The sequence below is a fragment of the Chaetodon auriga genome, chromosome 7, assembly GCF_051107435.1.
Source record: "Chaetodon auriga isolate fChaAug3 chromosome 7, fChaAug3.hap1, whole genome shotgun sequence".
NCBI lineage: Eukaryota > Metazoa > Chordata > Actinopteri > Chaetodontiformes > Chaetodontidae > Chaetodon > Chaetodon auriga.
In genome coordinates, this window is record NC_135080.1 from 9,363,242 (window position 1) to 9,386,613 (window position 23,372).

At 40.1% G+C, this 23,372-nt stretch overlaps 4 protein-coding genes across 4 annotated transcripts; all 4 read right to left on the minus strand.

The window, feature by feature from the left end:
• Positions 1 to 848: 848 nt before the first annotated feature.
• On the minus strand, positions 849 to 4,355 carry LOC143323401 (extracellular calcium-sensing receptor-like). Its single transcript, XM_076735230.1, has 6 exons — positions 4,162 to 4,355; positions 3,640 to 3,937; positions 2,655 to 3,449; positions 2,248 to 2,475; positions 1,947 to 2,070; positions 849 to 1,762 (listed from the first exon to the last, which is right to left on the minus strand). The coding sequence occupies exons 1-6, from the start codon at positions 4,191 to 4,193 to the stop codon at positions 849 to 851; spliced, it is 2,391 nt and encodes a 796-aa protein (XP_076591345.1). The 5' UTR covers positions 4,194 to 4,355.
• A 2,603-nt stretch (positions 4,356 to 6,958) lies between these two features.
• Positions 6,959 to 10,571, minus strand: LOC143323334 (extracellular calcium-sensing receptor-like). Its single transcript, XM_076735145.1, has 6 exons — positions 10,378 to 10,571; positions 9,872 to 10,169; positions 8,906 to 9,700; positions 8,537 to 8,764; positions 8,214 to 8,337; positions 6,959 to 7,872 (listed from the first exon to the last, which is right to left on the minus strand). The coding sequence occupies exons 1-6, from the start codon at positions 10,464 to 10,466 to the stop codon at positions 6,959 to 6,961; spliced, it is 2,448 nt and encodes an 815-aa protein (XP_076591260.1). The 5' UTR covers positions 10,467 to 10,571.
• A 2,570-nt stretch (positions 10,572 to 13,141) lies between these two features.
• Positions 13,142 to 16,630, minus strand: LOC143323460 (extracellular calcium-sensing receptor-like). The gene is made up of 6 exons (XM_076735309.1): positions 16,527 to 16,630; positions 16,027 to 16,324; positions 15,078 to 15,872; positions 14,709 to 14,936; positions 14,390 to 14,513; positions 13,142 to 14,055 (listed from the first exon to the last, which is right to left on the minus strand). The coding sequence occupies exons 1-6, from the start codon at positions 16,613 to 16,615 to the stop codon at positions 13,142 to 13,144; spliced, it is 2,448 nt and encodes an 815-aa protein (XP_076591424.1). The 5' UTR covers positions 16,616 to 16,630.
• Positions 16,631 to 18,674: 2,044 nt separating this feature from the next.
• On the minus strand, positions 18,675 to 22,517 carry LOC143323306 (extracellular calcium-sensing receptor-like). The gene is made up of 6 exons (XM_076735110.1): positions 22,324 to 22,517; positions 21,818 to 22,115; positions 20,838 to 21,632; positions 20,437 to 20,664; positions 20,114 to 20,237; positions 18,675 to 19,588 (listed from the first exon to the last, which is right to left on the minus strand). The coding sequence occupies exons 1-6, from the start codon at positions 22,353 to 22,355 to the stop codon at positions 18,675 to 18,677; spliced, it is 2,391 nt and encodes a 796-aa protein (XP_076591225.1). The 5' UTR covers positions 22,356 to 22,517.
• Positions 22,518 to 23,372: the final 855 nt, after the last annotated feature.

Consider the following 23,372-nt stretch of genomic DNA (forward strand, 5'->3'; position numbering starts at 1 on the left):
GGACACTAATGCGTACATTTATGCATGTTCACAGTGTACCTTCATGTAAGTGCACATGTATGTTTTTATGCACACACCAGAGGTATTATACTGTATTAAGTGCTGAAAACAAGTATAATGAATCAAAACAGTACATTTTCAGGCACTGAAACAGAACAGAAGAAGTGGGCTACACAGAGGCCTAACAATGTGTGCTTGTTGCATTTTTGTAGTCCCTTGAGCTGTCTGAAATAATCTTGTCCTGTGTGAAATGAAAAAAAACAAAAACATAAAAATGCCATCTTGGAGCAGTTAGGGTGGTTGTGTTGAGCCTTGCAGTCAGCACACAAAGTTTCTCTTCCCCATTTGTGGAAGCAAGAGGAGCCGCCTCAACAATGGCATAGCTCCACTCTGCTCCTCAGGCTGGGCCAGTCAGCTCACAAGCTCATGGCAGGGCTTGATACACTTTAAACAACAAGGTGGGCGTTACTGTGGTTGAATTCAAGTTTCAGGAGACCTGAGGAATCTGAGAGAGTTAAGCATATTGTGTCTGTGAGTTGTGAACAGTGAATTTTATTCTTTGGCCACAGTTTTATAAACTGTAAATGTTGTGACATCAGGAGGGAAATAAGTATCAAGTTTGTGCACTTTTTTGTATGTGCCATCAGGTTAATGTGAATGGATAATACATTGTATTTTTTTCTGTAAATTCAATATGCTATATCAAAATTGAAATGATATGCATTGGAAAAATACAATTGGACAATGCAAGTCTTCAATAAGATGCAAAGAGATGCCTACTTAACAGCCTGGTAATCAATTTTTATGAGAGAATTATAACAGCACTAGAATGCCATTATTTTGAGCTTTCAGAAATGATTTTGGTGCCCCTTCCCCATCATATTCTTCTTTGTATTCTTCTCTGGTTTCAGTAAAATAATATAACATTTTGGAATAAAAATACAGATCAGTAGTCCAAAACTTGAAGCCAGAATAGCAAATATCTCCACAGCTACACTGAACTTCCCAGGAGAGCTGACATATGCTGGGATAAAAGTGATCCACACTGCGCAGAATATCAGCATGCTGAAGGTGATGAATTTGGCTTCATTGAAATTGTCGGGAAGTTTCCGAGCGAGAAAGGCAAGAAAAAAACATAACATGGCCAGAAGTCCTATGTACCCAAGTACAGCCCAGAACCCTACAGCTGAGCCCAGAGCACACTCTAAGATGATTTTGTTGTTAAACGTCTTAAAATTCTTAAATGGAAAAGGGGGAGAAATCGTTAACCAGAGGATACATATGACAACTTGTACAAGAGTGAAACCCAGAACACTGAGTCTCTGCTGAGCAGGCCCAAACCATTTCATCACATTACTACCTGGAAGTGTGGCCCTGAAGGCCATTAACACCACTATTGTTTTCCCCAGAACACAAGAGATGCAGAGGACAAAGGTGATGCCGAACGCTGTGTGTCGCAGCATGCAGGACCACTCAGAGGGCCGGCCGATGAAGGTCAGAGAACACAGGAAACACAGAGTCAAGGAGAAGAGCAGCAGGAAGCTCAGCTCAGAGTTGTTGGCCCTGACAATAGGAGTCTGCCTGTATCTGAAGAAAATGAACGCCACAACAGCAGTCATGCATGTTCCAAGTAGAGAGGCTGCAGTGAGCAGAGCTCCCATAATCTCTTCATAAGATAGAAACTCGGCCTCCTTCTTTACACAGGCATCTCTTCTCTCATTTGACCAGAACTCAGGGTCACATCTCACACATGTGATGGAGTCTGAAAAGTAATATTGAAGCAGGTGTTCAACTTTCTTTGTTTTGTCTGTGTGTTACATTTATATATAGATATGTGGATGTGTGTGTGTGTGTGTGTGTGTGTGTGTGTGTGTGTGTGTGTGTCTGTATTGATTTTAAATGCAAAATATAAATTTTTGGTTTGCTTACATCAAATATGACTATACCTGTGATGTTGCTTATTTCTCCCTCTGCACATCGCAAACAGTCATAGCAGCAGACAGGCCTTCCTTTCTGCAGAACCTTGCGAGTTCCTGGTGGACATTTCTCACTGCAAACTGACAAAGGCACCTACAAGAACAAAGCAAAAATGAAACAAGAATGTGTTTTTCCAATCATCTATAATTAATTTTGATGCACTGAAGCCAAAGGTTATGATACAGGAGCAGGAACTAATAACTTTCATGGTCACTTTCACAGTCTAAAATGACTTTCATTAACAATTACAATAATCACATGGTAACTGACCTGCTGTGAGTTCTGTGTCCAAATCAAAGACTTGTTTTGCAGTTTCAGCTGTTTGTCTGCAGGTAAAGATGCATCATAAAGACCAACTGGGACAAAGTCCACAATCTCATTTTCTGTCGGCTGCCAGTTTATAATTTCATACTTTGCTGCTGGGTCTCCATTCTCATTAAAGTAAACCTCATCTCCTTCCTTTGTTTTGAACTGAATCTTTCTTATGTGCTGTAAAATCTAGGAAGATATGCAACAATACAGATAATTAATTGACAAACATTTGTGGCTCTATTGTCTCAACAGCATGACAGATAGTGAAACAATTGTTGTTGTTGTTTTTTTTTTAATTGAAACTATTTTCTGTGTTTATGTGACTTTAAAAAAATTCTAGGTTGAATTTTTGATGTTCAACTCACCATAAATGGATCTAGATGCACATTGTTGTTACATGTTTTATTACAGCTGAGAATATTATGAAGTGCGTGGGCCACAGCATACACTCCTTTATAGACATTGTAAAAAAGAGGCATGAGTGACATATCAGTGAAGCTGTTTTGTACTCCAGTCAGATCTTCATGTCCAGTACATTTACTCTGATTCACTGCTGATGACTTTGACTGCTTAAACTTACAGTTAAATAATGTCTCCCAAATCTCTGTAAACAATTCATTACTAGATGAATTAAGCGGCTTCACATCCAACATGAACTCTCTCATGCCACTGACATGTGCTTTGGGGATGGACAGGCCTATGGCACCATCCAGAATATGATGCCTGTCATTAGCTGCAGTTTGGAAATCAAAGATCCAGGCCTCAGTGCCTACCCACTGGTATCCAGTCAAGTTCTGGAGAGACAGCTCATGTATTATCAAATACAAGTCTGTGGGTGAGAGGAAAGTGACGATCACCGTGGAAGTGGAGGCTTTGATAATGTCAATGATCTTTCGTATTTTGTCTGGTGGATCTGTTCTAAAGACAGCCACAGAGTACTCCAGACAGATGCCCAGCTGCTGGGCGGTTTCTGTAAATGTAGCCATGCCATTATTGCCATAATCATCATTTGTTCTAATAGCTCCAACCCAAGTCCACCCAAAGTGCTTGACCAACTGGGCCAGGGCTCTGCTCTGGTAGTAGTCACTGGGTATTGTTCTGAGGAAGGATGGGTACTTGGTTTTATCACTAAGACAAGCACAAGTAGCAAGGTGGCTGATCTAAAAACAAAACAAAAAAAAAGTTACTTGCTGTAACAAAGTGGAAGAATTACAGAATATCTTTTTTTTTTTTTTTTTTTTTGAGGGGGGAATCTAATTTTTACCAGACACCCAATATAATCAGATTTTTTTTTTTTTTTTTTTTTACAAATGAATTAAATTTTACTCAATTTTATTCAATCTTACTCACCAGTGGGATATGAAAGGGTCCAATGACAGTAGATATAGCCATGCAAGGAGAGGAAAAAGTCCCTCCCATGATGGCCTGCACTTGGGCAGGTCTGGCACATGGTGCCTTGGTGGTTGCAAATACCAGTTCATTACCATTAGCCAAGGCCAGTGCGACTGTCAAACCTCTGGCAATGAACACACAGGCATCATAGATCTTATAACCCAGAGAGATGCCAGGCAGTAGGTCTGTGCTGTTATTAATCTCCTCAATGGCAAAGAGCATAGCCTGAGCATACTGGATCCCCCTGAAATTCAAACTTGACATGGACAGAGACAAACAGATGAAATGGCAACCACTTTGTCCTTAAAATAGAAACAATAAGAAAGTCAGTGGAACCATTTGATGGTATTTATACACACAACAAGTACTATTTCTTATTTTTTTCCTCAGTTTGATGACCTTTTTCCTACCTATTTTGGAGCTGTAGACACTTCCTCTTATATATTTGCAATCTAAAAAGAAAAGAAAGTCATAATTTACCTGATGCACTGCAGTGGCAGTGGTTTGTGCATGTAGGTATCCTGTTTGTGTTTCCACTTGTTGTGGAAAGAGAAAATTCCACCCAATAAAATGTCCCCATCCTTAGATAGCTGGGCACTCTCAGGATCCCCTCTCCGCCTGCACACCAGCTCTTCAGCCTGACAGAAAGACACCACCAACCACAGCTGTAAGAGTGCCCAACCCTTCCCTGGCCACCTCCGTGTGGACGTCATACTGTCTACGAGAGGTAAACCGCTGGGTGGCATCACACAAACCTCAATGTATATCAAAACCTTGCACTGGTATTTATACATTTTGGAGCACCATTTTAATAATTAAAGAATGGTAATTTATCTCAAACCAGGTGTGTTGATAGAGGGGAGGTGTCCAAACAGAAAGAGAGTTTCGGGTCTAACCTTTTTTCAGAGATCTTAACTGTCGATTCAGTGTTGCTGTACAAAAATTATCCCTCTTTGAATTGATATTTTAAGATATTGTTGAAGCTAAATTTGCAACTGAATTTAATTTAACACAATTCAGATACTGTAAAATGATGCCGTATGGTGTAAAGCTGACAAAATCATATGTATTAGGCTCACTGTAACGCCCCCAACAGTTCAGTCGTATTAAAAATGGATCAACTGTTGGCTACCTTTGTCTGAAATTTGATGATTGGCAGGTAGCATACAGTGGGTTTTTAAACTTGGTGTTTTGAATACATCCGTTTAAGGCTGGTAATAGTGAAAGTGTATGAAATCAGTAAAGCTTTGAGACATAACACCAAAATGGAGCAACAGAGACAGGTTAGTTCATTGGTCACAGATGATAGTATCATGACTGGGTATGAAAGAGGCATCCTCAAAAGGCTCAGCTGTTCACAAGCGAGGATGGAGCGAGGTTCACCATGCTGTTAAACACATTATTGAATCAAGGATGTTACTACATGGCTTGGGACTACTTTCTAAGATTGTTAGTTTGCAAAGAGTTCTGTTTTTAAATATGTTTTCCATAGCATCTCTTTTTGGAACCAGGGTTGTATATCTTTATGTTAATGTCTCGAATATAATTCACAATGGATATATGTATGTATATAAACCATGCAAACTGTATAGGCCTAACAGTACGTATTTGTTTCATTACTTTACTTCTTGAATTGTCTGAACTGTGTTAACTAAATCATCCTCCCCCTTGTAAAATGAAAAAATGCCTCCAATAACAAGGTGGTCATCAGTGATGTTGTGTGATGTTCAGTGTGATGAGGTCAAATTCAATTTTTTAAAATTTAATTTTTTTTTTTTTTTTTTTGCTGATCTCTCTTTTTTTTTAATTAATATTGAACACTCACTATCACCCTCTGCGTAGGAGAGCACGCAGCAACATGCATTGCGCCAATGGAGCTCAGCACTGCCACCTATCAGTGCGGCACGGTACTTTCTGCCTCACCCGGAGCATTTTCACTGCGCATTTATGGCCGATATAAAGAGAGACAACAATGGGCATGCGCCAACTGCCTGCATCAGTCAGTGTGTGTGGCACAGCGCCCTCAGAAGTGAGGCACAGCTCATCGCTGCCTCACCTCGCCCATCTCCCATGTATTTTAACAGGAAATGCGTAAATTTAGGGATTTTTACCATAGAAATGTTGAAATCATACAGAAAACAAATTTATAGAACAGTCATGAGCATAAGTCCGAATTTCCTCCTCTTAATGAATTTTTAAACCACAACAAGTTTTTTTTTAATTATATTTGAACAGGTGAGACACTGCCTCCCCTGCCTCCCCTGACCGCACGTCACTGGTGGTCATCTTGGGACAGTTCAGCTGATTGGATGATGACCAAAGAGAGCAGCTGAGACAATTGCATGGCTCTGCTCTGCTCTTCAGGCAACAAATCAGCTCTACAGCTCATGGCAGGGCTTTATAAATGTTGAACGGGATCAATGTCATTGTTGAGCTCAAGCCTCAGGAAACAAGAAGAGACTAAACAAACCGGGAAAAAGAAAAACCAACGAATATTGTGTGTGCATACTTTTTTACTGTAATTAGGTGCAAATGAATGCATTAATGCAATAGTTTTTAAACAGAACAGTAACCCGAACCACATTTCCAGGCCATGTAAGGGCTATTTGACCAAGGAGGAGTATGATGGAGTGCAGCATCAGAGGACCTGGCCTCCACAATCACCCAACCTAAACCAAATGAGATGGTTTGGGATGAGCTGGACTGCTGAGTGAAGGAAAAGAAGCTAACAAATACTCAGCACATATGAGAACTCCTTCAAGATTGTTGAAAAGCTGTTCCACGTGACAATTTGCTGAAGTTGGCTAAGGGAGTGCCAACGCTGACTCAACCTGACATCATTGCAAAAGTTGGCTACTTTGAAGAATCAAAAGTATGAAAAATATTTAGCTTGGTTTACATTTTCTTGTTTACCACATAATCCCATTTCTGTTGTTTGATAAATTTGACATTTTGGTATTCGGTATTTCGGTATCGAAATTAAGTATTATTTTTTTCATTAAGTATTAACAATTAAGAAAAAAAAAAAAACATTTAATGACAGGGTGTGGCAATTTGTCAGGTACTGTATATTAATTTACTGATTGAATATTTTGTTGTCTTTAATGCTGCCATCTCAATATTCTGTGTCATAGATGAAATGATAGACAATGGAAAACAGTGCAGGAGAACAATACAAGTCTTAATTGAAATGAAAGCACATATCTACTGAACAGTCTTTTTGTGTCTAAATTATGAAGGTACTACAAATTTCTTGCAAACATATTATTTTTAGTTTTCAGAATGATTTTGGTTCCCCCTTTCCCATCATATTCTTCTTTGTATTTTTCTCTGGTTTCAGTAAGATAATATAACATTTTGGCATAAAAATACAGATCAGTAGTCCAAAACTTGAAGCCAGAATAGCAAATATCTCCACAGCAACACTGAACTTCCCAGGAGAGCTGACATATGCTGGGATAAAAGTGATCCATACTGCGCAGAATATCAGCATGCTGAAGGTGATGAATTTGGCTTCATTGAAATTGTCGGGCAGTTTCCGAGCAAGAAAGGCAAGAAAAAAGCATAACATGGCCAGAAGTCCTATGTACCCAAGTACAGCCCAAAAGCCTACAGCTGAGCCCAGAGCACACTCTAAGATGATTTTGTTGTTAAACTTCTTAAAATTCTGAAACGGAAAAGGGGGAGAAATCGTTAACCAGAGGATACATATGACAACTTGTACAAGAGTGAAACCCAGAACACTGAGTCTCTGCTGAGCAGGCCCAAACCATTTCATCACATTACTACCTGGAAGTGTGGCCCTGAAGGCTATTAACACCACTACTGTTTTCCCCAGAACACAAGAAATGCAGAGGACAAAGGTGATGCCGAACGCTGTGTGTCGCAGCATGCAGGACCACTCAGAGGGCCGACCGATAAAGGTCAGAGAACACAGGAAACACAGAGTCAAGGAGAAGAGCAGCAGGAAGCTCAGCTCAGAGTTGTTGGCCCTGACAATAGGAGTCTGCCTGTATCTGAAGAAAATGAATGCCACAACAGCAGTCAGACATGTTCCAAGTAGAGAGGCTGCAGTGAGCAGAGCTCCCATAATCTCTTCATATGATAGAAACTCGGCCTCCTTCTTTACACAGGCATCTCTTCTCTCATTTGACCAGAACTCAGGGTCACATCTCACACATGTGACAGAATCTGAAATAAAATCAGACAAATTGAAGAATGTAAAAATAAGATTGAATGAAATACCCCACTATCAAGGCAAAAACAGCAACAATAATTAAAGCTGAATGCAGAGATAAGTTCAATGGAAAAGTTCAATGTCCCTTCCTGTGGCCACTATTTTGCACTAGAGAACTTCCACTAATTATACACTATGTTCCAGTACATCAAGTGTTTACCACACCAAATTTCATGTAAAGTAAATACAGATTATCACAGAACAGAAACCTTGCCCCCATGTGGCCTTGGCCCTCTCCAAGGTCATCACTATTTGGTCCATCTTTTGTTTTGTCTTGCATCAAATACGACTATACCTGTAATGTTGCTTATTTCTCCCTCTGCACATCGCAAACAGTCATAGCAGCAGACAGGCTTTCCTTTCTGCAGAACCTTGCGAGTTCCTGGTGGACATTTCTCACTGCAAACTGACAAAGGCACCTACATAAACACAGCAAATATGAAGAAAATGTGTGGACATTTACTTTGACAGGGTACAGGCTTTAAAAACATTTATTATAAATTTTGATGGCTATAAAACCAATAATTATGATGCAGTCAGAGTAACTAATAACAGATACAGTGACAACAATCCAAACAGACTTTCTTCAACAATTACAGAGATCACATGGCAGCTTACCTGTTGTGAGTTCTGAGTCCAGATAAGAGACTTGTTTTGCAGATTCAGCTGTTTATCTGCTGGCAAAGATGCATCATAAAGACCAACTGGGACAAAGTCCACAATACCATTTTCTGTCTGCTGCCAGTTTATAATTTCATACTTTGCTGCTGGGTCTCCATTCTCATTGAAGTACACCTCATCTCCTTCCTTTGTTTTGAAGCGAATCTTTTTTATGTGCTGTAAAATCTAGAAAGATATGCAGCAATGTAGATCATTATTTGACAAACATTTTGGGGCTCTATTGTCTCAACAGCATGACAGACAGAGTGCAGCAATTAACTGACTTAACGTAAAAACTATTGCTCAGGTTTTTGGTGTTCAACTCACCGTAAATGGATCTAGCTGCACCTTGTTGTTACATGTTTTATTACAGCTGAGAATATTGTGAAGTGCATGGGCCACAGCATACACTCCTTTGTAGACGTTGTAAAAGATTGGCATGAGTGACATATCAGTGAAGCTGTTTTGTACTCCAGTCAGATCTTCATGTCCAGTACATTCTCTCTGATTCACTGCTAAAGACTTTGAGGTCTTGAATTTACAGTTGAATAATGTCTCCCAAAACTCCGTAAACAATTCATTACTAGATGCTTTAAGCGACTTCACATCCAATATGAACTCTCTCATGCCACTGACATATGCTTTGGGGATGGAGAGGCCAATGGCACCATCCAGAATATGATGCCTGTCATTGGCTGCAGTTTGGGAATCAAAGATCCAGGCCTCAGTGCCTACCCACTGGTATCCAGTCAGATTGTGGTGAAACAGTTCCTGTATTATTACATACAACTCCGTGGGTGAGAGGAAAGTGACAATCACCTTGGAAGTGGAAGCTTTGATAATGTCAACGATTTTTTGTATTTTGTCTGGTGGATCTGTTCTAAAGACAGCCACAGAGTACTCCAGACAGATGCCCAGCTGCTGAGCGGTTTCTGTAAATGTGGCCATGCCATTATTGCCATAATCATCATTTGTTCTAATAGCTCCAACCCAAGTCCACCCAAAGTGCTTGACCAACTGGGCCAGGGCTCTGCTTTGGTAGTAGTCACTGGGTATTGTTCTGAGGAAGGATGGGTACTTGGTTTTATCACTGAGACAAGCACAAGTAGCAAAGTGGCTGATCTAGAAGAAAGACAAAAAGAAAGAAATGACATCCCAAAATCCCAACATCTACACCACATTACACTCTATAACAGTTCTTTTGAAACACCTTTTCAAATGACCAGCTGAAATCATTACACACTAACAATAGGTTTTCACACATTTAAATTCATTTTTACCAATCTTACCCACCAGTGGGATATGAAAGGGTCCAATGACAGTCGCTATAGCCATGCAAGGAGAGGAGAAGGTCTCTCCCATGATGGCCTGTACTTGTGCAGGTCTGGTACATGCTGCACCAGAAAGAGCAGATTCCAGTTCATTACCAGTTGCCAAGGCCAGTGCCACCCTCACTCCTCTGGAAATGGAGGCACAGGCATCATAGATCTTATAACCCAGAGAGATGCCAGGCAGTAGGTCTGTGCTGTTATTAATCTCCTCTATAGCAAAAAGCATAACCTGAGCATACTGGAAACCCCTGAAATTCAAACTTCATGCACACAGTTATACAAAGTTGAATTGCAAACAATTAGTCCTTCAAATACAAAAATAGAACAGTCCTTAAAAGCATTTGAAGGTATTAATACACACAATAATTCATTTTTCTTGTTGCAATACTCAGTGTGATAACCATTTTTGAATCTGTACTCACTTTGTCTTAATATTTGTGCTAAATTGATTTGCTTGGTATAATTTACCTGGTGCACTGCAGTGGCAGTGGTTCATGTATGTAGGTGTCCTGTCTGTCTCTCCACAGCAGGTTGAAAGAGAAGATTCCCCCCAGCATAATGTCTCCATTCTTCGATAGCTGGGGGCTCTCAGGATCCCCTCTTCGTCTGCACACCAGCTCTTCAGCCTGTGAGAAAGACACCACCAACAACAGCTGTAAGAGTGCCCAACCCTGTTCAGGCCACCTCTGTGTGGACGTCATAACGTCTAAGAGAGGTAAACCAGTAAGTGGCAAACAGTGATAATTTATCTCTGTCAACAAACCAGGTGTGTTGATAGGAGGGAGGTGCCCAACAGAAAAAGAGTTTTGGGTCCAAGCCTGGCCATCGTACTGCAAAATAAATCAATTTTCACAGTTTCTACAGTTTCGAACTGCATGCAACTATGGAAATAATATGCAGTATGTTGTGCATACTGTATGTACTCTATACTGCATACTGTGTTTGTCAGTAATATGTAGTAGGCAGTTCTGTAGACGTCCACAGTCAAATTCTATACATTACAGTTGATGCCATCATTTGCAGATGTCTCGGTGATGTATATGTACTCACTGGGTGTAGATTATCAAAGATGAATATTTATTTTGTGTTGCACAAAAGTTTTCTCTTTTGGCTTTTGTATCTGTCTCGGCCTGTGCTTTGAAACACGTTCACTTTCCACAATGGAGGTTGAGCTATGTCAGTTTGTACAGACTGAATAACACACACATACAATATGATATCAGTTTCCTTGATGTATCTCAAGTATGAAGGTATACAGAATACTCATGTTTTCCTGTCACTTGTATACTTGGTCTCGCAACCAAGTCCATGGAAACTGATAGTCTACCTTCAGTGCCCATGTTGGCTAGGCATCAACTGATGGAAAATACTACATTAATATCAGACCACAGACCCTGCATATGAGTAGATTTTGTTATCTGACATCATTTACTCCATCCAAATGTCATTATATTTTCGCAATATCTAGCTGTACATACAGTCAGGTAAAAGTCATTTGTAGTTTGTAGTTTCAGTCTTGGGGTTAAGGCAAAGATTAGGCAAATCAACAACTTTTTATGTTTCAGTTTTGCTTATCCAGTAAGTGACGAGAAGGCCCAATGCGAGCTGAAAAGAATGTGCATGAGACGCACAACACTGTGAGATGCAGGACATGAGGAAACACCCCCAAAATACCATGTTTTTAAGGAGTCCCTGTTCAGTGGCTAGTTGCCAACTTTGTCTGTTCAGTGGTTAGTGCCAGACAGATAGAGTTGGTCATTACATTTGTTTTGCTAAATACTGCAGTGGCCATGAGAGCTCAACACACTTCAACTTAAGAAAAGATGTAAATAGATAAAACACAGTAAGACAACACCTTCACCTATAGGACAACACATATGCACAATGTTTTAAAAAATGCTGTCAGTTGAGAAAATGCATTATTTTGCACATTCCTGCACATAACTGTACAGCTCTTTCATTTAAATAATGTTGATATTGTACATACTGTTTTGATTGTACATACTGTTTTGATTGTTTTTTTAAATAATATTTTTGCAGATGTTATTGTCAATTTTCTTTTTTCTATTTATGTATCTTGACTTGCAGTATGTGCTTTCCTCTTTGTTTATATTTTTTATGTTATGTTTCTTGTTGTGTACCAATATACCAAGGCATATTTCTTGTATGTGAAAACCTACTTCACAATAAACCTGATGCTGACATTCTTGTGTCTATATGTGTCTTGTGAATTCGTGCAATTGCTGCCTCAGTCATTGAAGATGAGAGCTCTGCTTCTTTAATGGCTGCATCAAAAGACTTTAGCAGTTCAGTACATATTTAGCTTTCACAGGGTCAATCAGTGGTGGTAGCCTAAAATGCGTCCTTGAATCTTTTGATTTTATTCTGATACCGATGGGTTTTCGTAGGATTAATAGTGTTCTAATGTATGTTTTTAAGACATCCCAGACAGAAATTCTTTTGCACTGCCTGCATATTTTTTCAAAATGCTGTGCATGCATTGTTGATTTTCAAAAGATATTTTCCATTTTTGTCACGGCCATGTCCATGCCCCTGTCTCTCCTTTCTGTTATCCTGTGTTGCCCATTCCTCATCCATGTCCCCAGTTTGTCTATCTATGGTTGTGCGTATGTGTGAGTGAGTGCGTTTGTGTGGTTCCTGTGTGACCTGGATCCTGCCTTTATACACACCTGTGTACAATCAGCTCATCAACTCACATGTTCTACTCACATCAGGTTTTCCTCCCACTCATTGTCAGGTTGTTCTTTCTGCTACAGTGGTAGCTACACTCAGAATCCCTGCCTGCCTGCCACTTGCCTGGCAACACACTCTTCCTTGCTACCTCGACGTGCATCACTGGCTCAAAATACTATAACTATATATACATATATATATTTCATGTTGTACTTGTGAAATTGTCTGGAATGTTTTACTTTTACACACATGTTCAACAACATGGGGGGAGTTGTCATGATTGAACTCGAGACCAGAGGAAACCAAACAAGTTAAGACAAAGAGATGTTTTCAAATTGAAAATGTGGATTTTATTCATTGCTCCCAATGTCATAAACAGTTTTACATGTTGTGAAATCAGTGAGGAACGACAATATACAATGGAAAAACACTACAGCAAAATAGTACTGCTCTTCATTGAAATAAAAAAGTCAACAAATTTTTATCTAAAAGCTATGGTTGAACTTGAATGCCTATGCCACCATATTACATTGAGTTTTCAGAATGATTTTGGTTCCCCCTTCCCCATCATATTCTTCTTTGTATTCTTCTCTGGTTTCAGTAAGATAATATAACATTTTGGAATAAAAATACAGATCAGTAGTCCAAAACTTGAAGCCAGAATAGCAAATATCTCCACAGCAACACTGAACTTCCCAGGAGAGCTGACATATGCTGGGATAAAAGTGATCCATACTGCGCAGAATATCAGCATGCTGAAGGTGATGAATTTGGCTTCATTGAAATTGTCGGGCAGTTTCCGAGCCAGAAAGGCAAGAAAAAAACATAACATGGCCAGAAGTCCTATGTACCCAAGTACAGCCCAAAAGCCTACAGCTGAGCCCAGAGCACACTCTAAGATGATTTTGTCGTTAAACGTCTTAAAATTCTTAAATGGAAAAGGGGGAGAAATTGTTAACCAGAGGATACATATGACAACTTGTACAAGAGTGAAACCCAGAACACTGAGTTTCTGCTGAGCAGGCCCAAACCATTGCATCACATTACTAGCTGGGAGTGTGGCCCTGAAGGCCATTAGCACCACTATTGTTTTCCCCAAAACACAAGAGATGCAGAGGACAAAGGTGATGCCGAACGATGTGTGTCGCAGCATGCAGGACCACTCAGAGGGCCGGCCGATGAAGGTCAGAGAACACAGGAAACACAGAGTCAAGGAGAAGAGCAGCAGGAAGCTCAGCTCAGAGTTGTTGGCCCTGACAATAGGAGTCTGCCTGTATCTGAAGAAAATGAATGCCACAACAGCTGTCATGCATGTTCCAAGTAGAGAGGCTGCAGTGAGCAGAGCTCCCATAATCTCTTCATATGATAGAAACTCGGCCTCCTTCTTTACACAGGCATCTCTTCTCTCATTTGACCAGAACTCAGGGTCACATCTCACACATGTGATGGAATCTGAAATAAAATCAGACAAATTGAAGAATGTAAAAATAAGACTGAATGAAATACCCCACTATCAAGACAAAAACAACAACAATAATTAAAGATAAATACAGAGATAAGTTCAATGGAAAAGTTCAATGTCCCTTCCTGTGGCCACTATTTTGCACTAGAGAACATCCACTAATTATACACTATGTTCCAGTACATCAAGTGTTTACCACACCAAATTTCATGTAAAGTAAATACAGATTATCACAGAACAGAAACTTTGCCCCCATGCGGCCTCTCCAAGGTGATCACTGTTTGGTCCATCTTTTGTTTTGTCTTGCATCAAATATGACTATACCTGTAATGTTGCTTATTTCTCCCTCTGCACATCGCAAACAGTCATAGCAGCAGACAGGCTTTCCTTTCTGCAGAACCTTGCGAGTTCCTGGTGGACATTTCTCACTGCAAACTGACAAAGGCACCTACATAAACACAGCAAATATGAAGAAAATGTGTAGGCATTTACTTTGACAGGGTACAGGCTTTAAAAGCATTTATTATAAATTTTGATGGCTAACCAATAATTATGATGCAGTCAGAGTAACTAATAACAGACACAATGACAACAATCCAAACAGACTTTCTTCAACAATTACAGAGATCACATGGCAGCTTACCTGTTGTGAGTTCTGAGTCCAGATGAGAGACTTGTTTTGCAGATTCAGCTGTTTGTCTGCTGGCAAAGATGCATCATAAAGACCAACTGGGACAAAGTCCACAATACCATTTTCTGTCTGCTGCCAGTTTATAATTTCATACTTTGCTGCTGGGTCTCCATTCTCATTAAAGTACACCTCATCTCCTTCCTTTGTTTTGAAGCGAATCTTTTTTATGTGCTGTAAAATCTAGAAAGATATGCAGCAATGTAGATCATTATTTGACAAACATTTTGCGGCTCTATTGTATCAACAGTATGATAGAAAGAGAGCAGCAATTAACTGACTTAACGTAAAAACTATTGCTCAGGTTTTTGGTGTTCAACTCACCGTAAATGGATCTAGCTGCACCTTGTTGTTACATGTTTTATTACAGCTGAGAATATTATGAAGTGCATGGGCCACAGCATACACTCCTTTGTAGACGTTGTAAAAGATTGGCATGAGTGACATATCAGTGAAGCTGTTTTGTACTCCAGTCAGATCTTCATGTCCAGTACATTCACTCTGATTCCCTTCTAAAGGCGTTGACTTCTTGAACTTACAGTTGAATAATGTCTCCCAAAACTCTGTAAACAATTCATTACTAGATGCTTTAAGCGATTTCACATCCAATATGAACTCTCTCATGCCACTGACATATGCTTTGGGGATGGACAGGCCTATGGCACCATCCAGAATATGATGCCTGTCATTGGCTGCAGTTTGGGAATCAAAGATCCAGGCCTCAGTGCCTACCCACTGGTATCCAGTCAGATTGTGGTGAAACAGTTCCTGTATTATTACATACAACTCCGTGGGGGAGAGGAAAGTGACGATCACTTTGGAAGTGGAAGCTTTGATAATGTCAATGATCTTTTGTATTTTGTCTGGTGGATCTGTTCTAAAGACAGACACAGAGTACTCCAGACAGATGCCCAGCTGCTGAGCGGTTTCTGTAAATGTGGCCATGCCATTATTGCCGTAATCATCATTTGTTCTAATAGCTCCAACCCAAGTCCACCCAAAGTGCTTGACCAACTGGGCCAGAGCTCTGCTCTGGTAGTAGTCACTGGGTATTGTTCTGAGGAAGGATGGATACTTGGTTTTATCACTGAGACAAGCACAAGTAGCAAAGTGGCTGATCTACAAGAAAAATGAAAGAAGAAAAAAGGATAAAGAAGTGCAGTGCATTACAACTCTTTTAAAGATGCTATTTTCCATGACCAACTGGAAAAATGACAAAATAACGTTTTTTGTGAACAAAACATATTGTTTCATGTGTACCAATCTTACCCACCAGTGGGATATGAAAGGGTCCGATGACAGTAGCTATAGCCATGCAAGGAGAGGAAGAGGTCTCTCCCATAATGGCCTGTACTTGGGCAGGTCTGGCACATGGTGCTTCAGAGTGTGAAGATACAACTTCGTTACCATTAGCCAAAGCAAGTGCCACCCTCACTCCTCTGGAAATGGAGCCACAGACATCATAGATCTTGTAACCCAGAGAGATGCCAGGCAGTAAGTCTGTGCTGTTATTAATCTCCTCAATGGCAAACAGCATAGCCTGAGCATACTGGATCCCCCTGAAATTGAAACTTGGTGGGGACATTTATGAATATTTCAAACTATAAAACAAGAAAAGTGCTGGAAAGAGACACAATTGCACAGTAAATGAAAGCATTTCATTGTATTAATACACACAACAACAATAAGTCTGTATTTTTGCACCACTTTCATGTCTGTACTCACTTGCTTTTATATTTTAAATCTAAATGTATTTCTCAAGGTATAACCCACCGGATGCACTGCAGTGGCAGCGGTTTGTCCATGTAGGTGTCCCGTCTGTCTTTCCAGCTGCTGTGGAAAGAGAAAACTCCCCCCAACATAATATCCCCATCCTTAGATAACTGGGGGCTCTCAGGATCCCCTCGTCGCCTGCACACCAGCTCCTCAGACTGAGAAAAAGATGCCACCAACAACAGCTGTAAGAGCGCCCAACCCTTCTCTGGCCACCTCCGTGTGGACGTCATAATGTCGAAAAGAGTGAAACCACTGGGTGGCATCACATGTAGCTCAATGTAAATCAGAAGCTTGCACTGATATTTATACATTTTGGAGCAGTGATTTTTTTTTATATCTGTGGACCTACACAGTCGGGCAAGGGGAAGGAGATGATTATCTAAATTAAGATTAGTAATATTTTAATTTTTTATCTTGTCAGCTCGAAATATTCGGTTGGACTGTGAAAGAGGTTTCCCTTTTTGAATTAACACATGAACATTTTGGAAGCAGATTTTCAACTTAAATCTATTATTTGTGCTCCTATTTTCTCATCAGAGAGTCTTCTCATGCTTCATTTTCTATTTTATATATGCTGTTTTAATGTAAGATGGTGGCTAACTAATCAGCCATTAGTTATTTGTTTACAGGGTTTGTGCCATTTTGGACTTCACGCTGGTACTTAGATCAGTCTTCAGTTGGATCTCTTGGTGTCTGTGTTCATCAGACATGGTTGTAAGATATTGAAAGCTGCACTAAAATCCACAAAAATGTATTTTTTCCATAGTATTGGCTGTTTGGGGTGCTTATAGGTAATGAGGAACAGTTAAACCAATGTGAACACATGTATAATGAATGGAGCAAACAAAAAGACTGGTGTACATGAGCCAACAAAATGAAACTTGTGAAGCTCACTGAGATTCTCTGAAAGATCATCTGTTGCATTCAAATTTCCTATGTATGGTTTTAGATCAATTATTTTATATATATTAAATGAGTGACAGAAGAAGAATTTTCTTTATGTTAAAGAGTTTATGATTTCCTGATCCACTGAATCATTCACTAACACTGATACATACTGAAATGATTAAGTCTGTTATGTGTAATGTGCCGAATTTTGTAAAGAGTGCACATTTCATGTTATGGGTTCAGAAATTGAAAAGAAAAGTACAAAACACAGGACAGCAAAGAGTATCTTCACACAGCCCAGAACCCCACAGGTGATCCACGGGCACATTCAAGGATTATCTTCTTTTTGATTCATATGTTTGACGGGAAAGGAGGGTTGGTGGTCGGCCAAAGTATACAAATTACAACCTGTATGAGGGTGAAGGCCAAAACACTCAGTCTCTGCTGGACAAAGGTGATGCCAAATGGTGTGTGTCGCAGCATGCATAACCACTCAGAGGGCCGGCTGATGAAGGTCAGAGATCACAGGAAACACAGAGTCAAGGAGAAGAGCAGCAGGAAGCTCAGCTCAGAGTTGTTGGCCCTGACAATAGGAGTCTGCCTGAAGTGAAAATATATCAAGGCTACATTCATTGTGAGGCAGGCACCAAAGACAGGTGGCTCCCACAGCATTCTGACCTGGTCTCCACAATCACCCAACCTAAACCAAATGAGATGGTTTGGGATGAGCTGGACAGCTGAGTGAAGGACAAGAAGCCAACAAATACTCAGCACATATGAGAACTCCTTCAAGACTGTTGAAAAGCTGTTCCACGTGACAATCTCCTGAAGCTGGCTAAGACAGTGCCAACAGTGAGTCAACCTGATATCAGTGGAACAGTTGGCTTGGTTTACACTTTATTGTTTACTACATAATTCCATTTCTGTTGGTCCATAATTTTGATGTCTTCAGTATTGATCGACAAAGCATGAAGTAATATAAATTAAGTAAAAAGCATTCAATGAGAGGGTGTGCCACATTGTTTGACAGGTACTGTATATTGGGTGATATGATTGCATGTTTGATTATATCAAATGCTGTCATTTCAATATTCTGTGTCACAGATGAAATGATAGACAATGGAAAACAGTACAGGAGAACAATACAAGTCTTAACTGAAGTTAAAGCACATTTCTACTAAACAGTCTTTTTCACAACTTACTGTTTACAATTATGAAGGTACTACAAAGTTCTTGCAAACATATTATTTTGAGTTTTCAGAATGATTTTGGTTCCCCCTTTCCCATCATATTCTTTTTTGTATTTTTCTCTGGTTTCAGTAAGATAATATAACATTTTGGCATAAAAATACAGATCAGTAGTCCAAAACTTGAAGCCAGAATAGCAAATATCTCCACAGCAACACTGAACTTCCCAGGAGAGCTGACATATGCTGGGATAAAAGTGATCCATACTGCGCAGAATATCAGCATGCTGAAGGTGATGAATTTGGCTTCATTGAAATTGTCGGGCAGTTTCCGAGCCAGAAAGGCAAGAAAAAAACATAACATGGCCAGAAGTCCTATGTACCCAAGCACAGCCCAAAAGCCTACAGTTGAGCCCAGAGCACACTCTAAGATGATTTTGTCATTAAATGTCTTAAAATTCTTAAATGGAAAAGGGGGAGAAATTGTTAACCAGAGGATACATATGACAACTTGTATAAGAGTGAAACCCAGAACACTGAGTCTCTGCTGTACAGGCCCAAACCATTTCATCACATTACTACCTGGAAGTGTGGCCCTGAAGGCCATTAACACCACTATTGTTTTTCCCAGAACACAAGAGATGCAGAGGACAAAGGTGATGCCGAACGCTGTGTGTCGCAGCATGCAGGACCACTCAGAGGGCCGGCCGATGAAGGTCAGAGAACACAGGAAACACAGAGTCAAGGAGAAGAGCAGCAGGAAGCTCAGCTCAGAGTTGTTGGCCCTGACAATAGGAGTCTGCCTGTATCTGAAGAAAATGAACGCCACAACAGCAGTCAGACATGTTCCAGATAGGGAGGCTGCAGTGAGCAGAGCTCCCATAATCTCCTCATATGATAGAAACTCTGCCTCCTTTTTTATACAGGCATCTCTTTGCTCATTTGACCAGAACTCAGGGTCACATCTCACACATGTGATGGAGTCTGAAAAATAAGATGAAAGCATGTGTTAAACTTACTCAGTACATTTCTCTTGTTTCTTGTCTATGGTGCATCTTTTCAATGCCTACAAGACAGACACTACATGATTACCAGATAATAAATCGCAAACAATCATAATAAACTTTATCATACCACATTTTCAAAAACAACAGGGTTGAACAGGATTAGAACATTTCAGGACTTAGGTACGTAAATTCAGACAAATTGATGAATGTAAAAATAAGACTGAATGAAATACCCCACTATGAAGACAAAAACAACAACAATAATTAGAGCTGAATGCAGAGATAAGTTCAGTGTCCCTTCCTGTGGCCACTATTTTGCACTAGAGAAATTCCACTAACTATACCCTATGTTCCAGTACATCAAGTGTTTACCACACCAAATTTCATGTAAATACAGATTATCACAGAACAGAAACTCTACCCTCATGCGGCCTTGGCCCTCTCCAAGGTGATCACTGTTTGGCCCATCTTTTGTTTTGTCTTGCATCAAATACGACTATACCTGTAATGTTGCTTATTTCTCCCTCTGCACATCGCAAACAGTCATAGCAGCAGACAGGCTTTCCTTTCTGCAGAACCTTGCGAGTTCCTGGTGGACATTTCTCACTGCAAACTGACAAAGGTACCTGCATAAACACAACAAATATGAGGAAAATGTGTGGGCATTTACTTTGACAAGGTACAGGCTTTGCAAGCATTTGTTATCAGTTTTGATGGCTGTAAAACCAATAATTATGATGCAGTCAGAGTAACTAATAACAGACACAATGATAACAATCCAAACAGACTTTCTTCAACAATTACAGAGATCATATGGCAGCTTACCTGTTGTGAGTTCTGAGCCCAGATAAGAGACTTGTTTTGCAGATTCAGCTGTTTGTCTGCTGGCAAAGATGCATCATAAAGACCAACTGGGACAAAGTCCACAATGTCATTTTCTGTCTGCTGCCAGTTTATAATTTCATACTTTGCTGCTGGGTCTCCATTCTCATTGAAGTACACCTCATCTCCTTCCTTTGTTTTGAAGCGAATCTTTTTTATGTGCTGTAAAATCTAGAAAGATATGCAGCAATGTAGATCATTATTTGACAAACATTTTGTGGCTCTATTTTCTCAACAGCATGACAGACAGAGTATTGTAATTCATTTTCTAAATTTAAACCATGTTATGTGTTTAATTGACTTAAGGTAAAAACTATTGCTCAGGTTTTTGGTGTTCCACTCACCGTAAATGAATTTAGCTGCACCTTGTCGTTACATGTTTTATTACAGCTGAGAATATTATGAAGTGCATGGGCCACAGCATACACTCCTTTGTAGACGTTGTAAAAGATTGGCATGAGTGACATATCAGTGAAGCTGTTTTGTACTCCAGTCAGATCTTCATGTCCAGTGCATTCAGTCTGATTCCCTGCTAAAGACTTTGACCTCTTGAACTTACAGTTGAATAATGTCTCCCAAAACTCTGTAAACAATTCATTACGAGATGCTTTAAGCAACTCCACATCCAACATGAACTCTCTCATGCCACTGACATGTGTTTTGGGGATGGACAGGCCTATGGCACCATCCAGAATATGATGCCTGTCATTGGCTGCAGTTTGGGAATCAAAGATCCAGGCCTCAGTGCCTACCCACTGGTATCCAGTCAGATTGTGGTGAAACAGTTCCTGTATTATCACATTCAGCTCTGTAGGGGAGAGGAAGGTGACAATCACCTTGGAAGTGGAAGCTTTGATAATGTCAATGATCTTTCGTATTTTATCAGGTGGATCAGCTCTAAAGACAGATACAGAGTACTCTAGACAGATGCCCAGCTGCTGGGCGGTTTCTGTAAATGTAGCCATGCCATTATTGCCATAATCATCATTTGCTCTAATTGCTCCAACCCAAGTCCACCCAAAGTGCTTGACCAACTGGGCCAGGGCTCTGCTCTGGTAGTAGTCACTGGGTATTGTTCTGAGGAAGGATGGGTACTTGGTTTTATCACTGAGACAAGCACAAGTAGCAAAGTGGCTGATCTAGAAGAAAGAAACAACGAAAGAAATGATATTCCAAGATAAAGATATAAAATATCCAACATCTACACCACATTACACTCCATTACAGTTCTTTTGAAGCCCCTTTTCAAATGACCAGCTGAAATAATTACACATTAACAATTTGTTTTCACACATTTAAATTCATTTTTACCAATCTTACCCACCAGTGGGATATGAAAGGGTCCAATGACAGTCGCTATAGCCATGCAAGGAGAGGAGAAGGTCTCTCCCATGATGGCCTGTACTTGGGCAGGTCTGGTACATGCTGCACCAGAGAGAGCAGATACCATTTCATTACCATTAGCTAACACCAGTGCCACCCTCACTCCTCTGGAAATGGAGGCACAGGCATCATAGATCTTATAACCCAGAGAGATGCCAGGTAGTAGGTCTGTGCTGTTATTAATCTCCTCTATAGCAAAAAGCATCGCCTGAGCATACTGGAAACCCCTGAAATTCAAACTTCATGCAGACAGTGATACAAAGTTGAATTGCAAACAATTAGTCCTTGAAGTACATAAATAGAGCAGTACTTTAAAGCATTTGAAGGTATTAATACACACAATAATTCATATTTCTTGTTGTACTACTCAGTGTGATAACCATTTTTGCATCTGTGCCCACTTTGTCTTAATATTTGTGCTAAATTGATTTGCTCGGTATAATTTACCTGGTGCACTGCAGTGGCAGTGGTTTATGCATGTAGGTGTCCTGTCTGTCTCTCCATCTGCTGTGGAAAGAGAAGATTCCCCCCAACAAAATGTCCCCATTCTTCGATAGCTGGGGGCTCTCAGGATCCCCTCTTCGCCTGCACACCAGCTCTTCAGCCTGTGAGAAAGACACCACCAACAACAGCTGTAAGAGTGCCCAACCTTGTTCAGGCCACCTCTGTGTACACGTCATACTGTCATAACGTCTAAGAGAGGTAAACCAGTAGGTGGCAAACAGTGATAATTTATCTCTGTCAACAAACCAGGTGTGTTGATAGGAGGGAGGTGCCCAACAGAAAAAGAGTTTTGGGTCCAAGCCTGGCCATCGTACTGCGACATAAATCAATTTACCAGTTTCAAACTGCATACAACTATGAAAATAGTGTGCAGTATGTTGTACACACTATATGTACTCCATACTGTATACTATGCTTGTCAGTAATATGTAGTAGGCAGTTCTGCATCCATCCAGAGTCAAATTCTATACAATACAGTTGATGCCATCATTTGCGGACATCTTGGTGATGTATATGTACTAAGTGGGCATCCGTTATCAGAGATTAACATTCATTTTGTGTTGCACAAAAGGTTTCTCTTTTGGCTTTTGTATCTGTGTTGGTCTGTGCTTTGACGCACGTTCCATGGCAGCTCAACACTCAACACAGTTCAACTTAAGAAAACATGCAAATAGATAAAACACAGTAAGACAACACTTTTACCTTTTTGACAGCACATATGCATAGTTTTTTAAAAAATGTGTGATGTGAGAAAATGCATTATTTTGCACATTCCTGCACAAAACTGTACAGCTCTTTCGTTGAATAATGTTGATATTGTACATACTGTTTTGATTGTTTTTTTTAATAATATTTTTGCATGTGCCATTATTAGATTTCTTTTTTTCTATTTACGCATCTTGACTATCTGAAATGGGTTAATTTTACACACATGTTCAACAACATGTGGGGAGTTGTCATGATTGGACTTGAGACCAGAGGAAACCAAACAA

What these genes read in the sequence shown, in the direction of transcription:
- LOC143323401 (XM_076735230.1), bottom strand. Translation starts at nt 4,193, where the DNA reads ATGCACAAACCACTGCCACTGCAGTGCATCAG. An exon ending in CTGCCACTGCAGTGCATCAG is followed by an intron (nt 3,938 to 4,161) that starts GTAAATTATGAC and finishes GTCCATGTCAAG; the next exon opens with TTTGAATTTCAGGGGGATCC. An exon ending in GGACACAGAACTCACAGCAG is followed by an intron (nt 2,071 to 2,247) that starts GTCAGTTACCAT and finishes TTGTTCTTGTAG; the next exon opens with GTGCCTTTGTCAGTTTGCAG.
- LOC143323334 (XM_076735145.1), bottom strand. Translation starts at nt 10,466, where the DNA reads ATGCTGGGGGGAATCTTCTCTTTCAACCTGCTGTGGAGAGACAGACAG. An exon ending in GACCCTTTCATATCCCACTG is followed by an intron (nt 9,701 to 9,871) that starts GTGGGTAAGATT and finishes TCTTTCTTCTAG; the next exon opens with ATCAGCCACTTTGCTACTTG. An exon ending in TGCAGCTAGATCCATTTACG is followed by an intron (nt 8,765 to 8,905) that starts GTGAGTTGAACA and finishes ATATCTTTCTAG; the next exon opens with ATTTTACAGCACATAAAAAA.
- LOC143323460 (XM_076735309.1), bottom strand. Translation starts at nt 16,615, where the DNA reads ATGTTGGGGGGAGTTTTCTCTTTCCACAGCAGCTGGAAAGACAGACGG. An exon ending in CTGCCACTGCAGTGCATCCG is followed by an intron (nt 16,325 to 16,526) that starts GTGGGTTATACC and finishes GTCCCCACCAAG; the next exon opens with TTTCAATTTCAGGGGGATCC. An exon ending in GACCCTTTCATATCCCACTG is followed by an intron (nt 15,873 to 16,026) that starts GTGGGTAAGATT and finishes TTTTTCTTGTAG; the next exon opens with ATCAGCCACTTTGCTACTTG.
- LOC143323306 (XM_076735110.1), bottom strand. Translation starts at nt 22,355, where the DNA reads ATGCATAAACCACTGCCACTGCAGTGCACCAG. An exon ending in CTGCCACTGCAGTGCACCAG is followed by an intron (nt 22,116 to 22,323) that starts GTAAATTATACC and finishes GTCTGCATGAAG; the next exon opens with TTTGAATTTCAGGGGTTTCC. An exon ending in TGCAGCTAAATTCATTTACG is followed by an intron (nt 20,665 to 20,837) that starts GTGAGTGGAACA and finishes ATATCTTTCTAG; the next exon opens with ATTTTACAGCACATAAAAAA.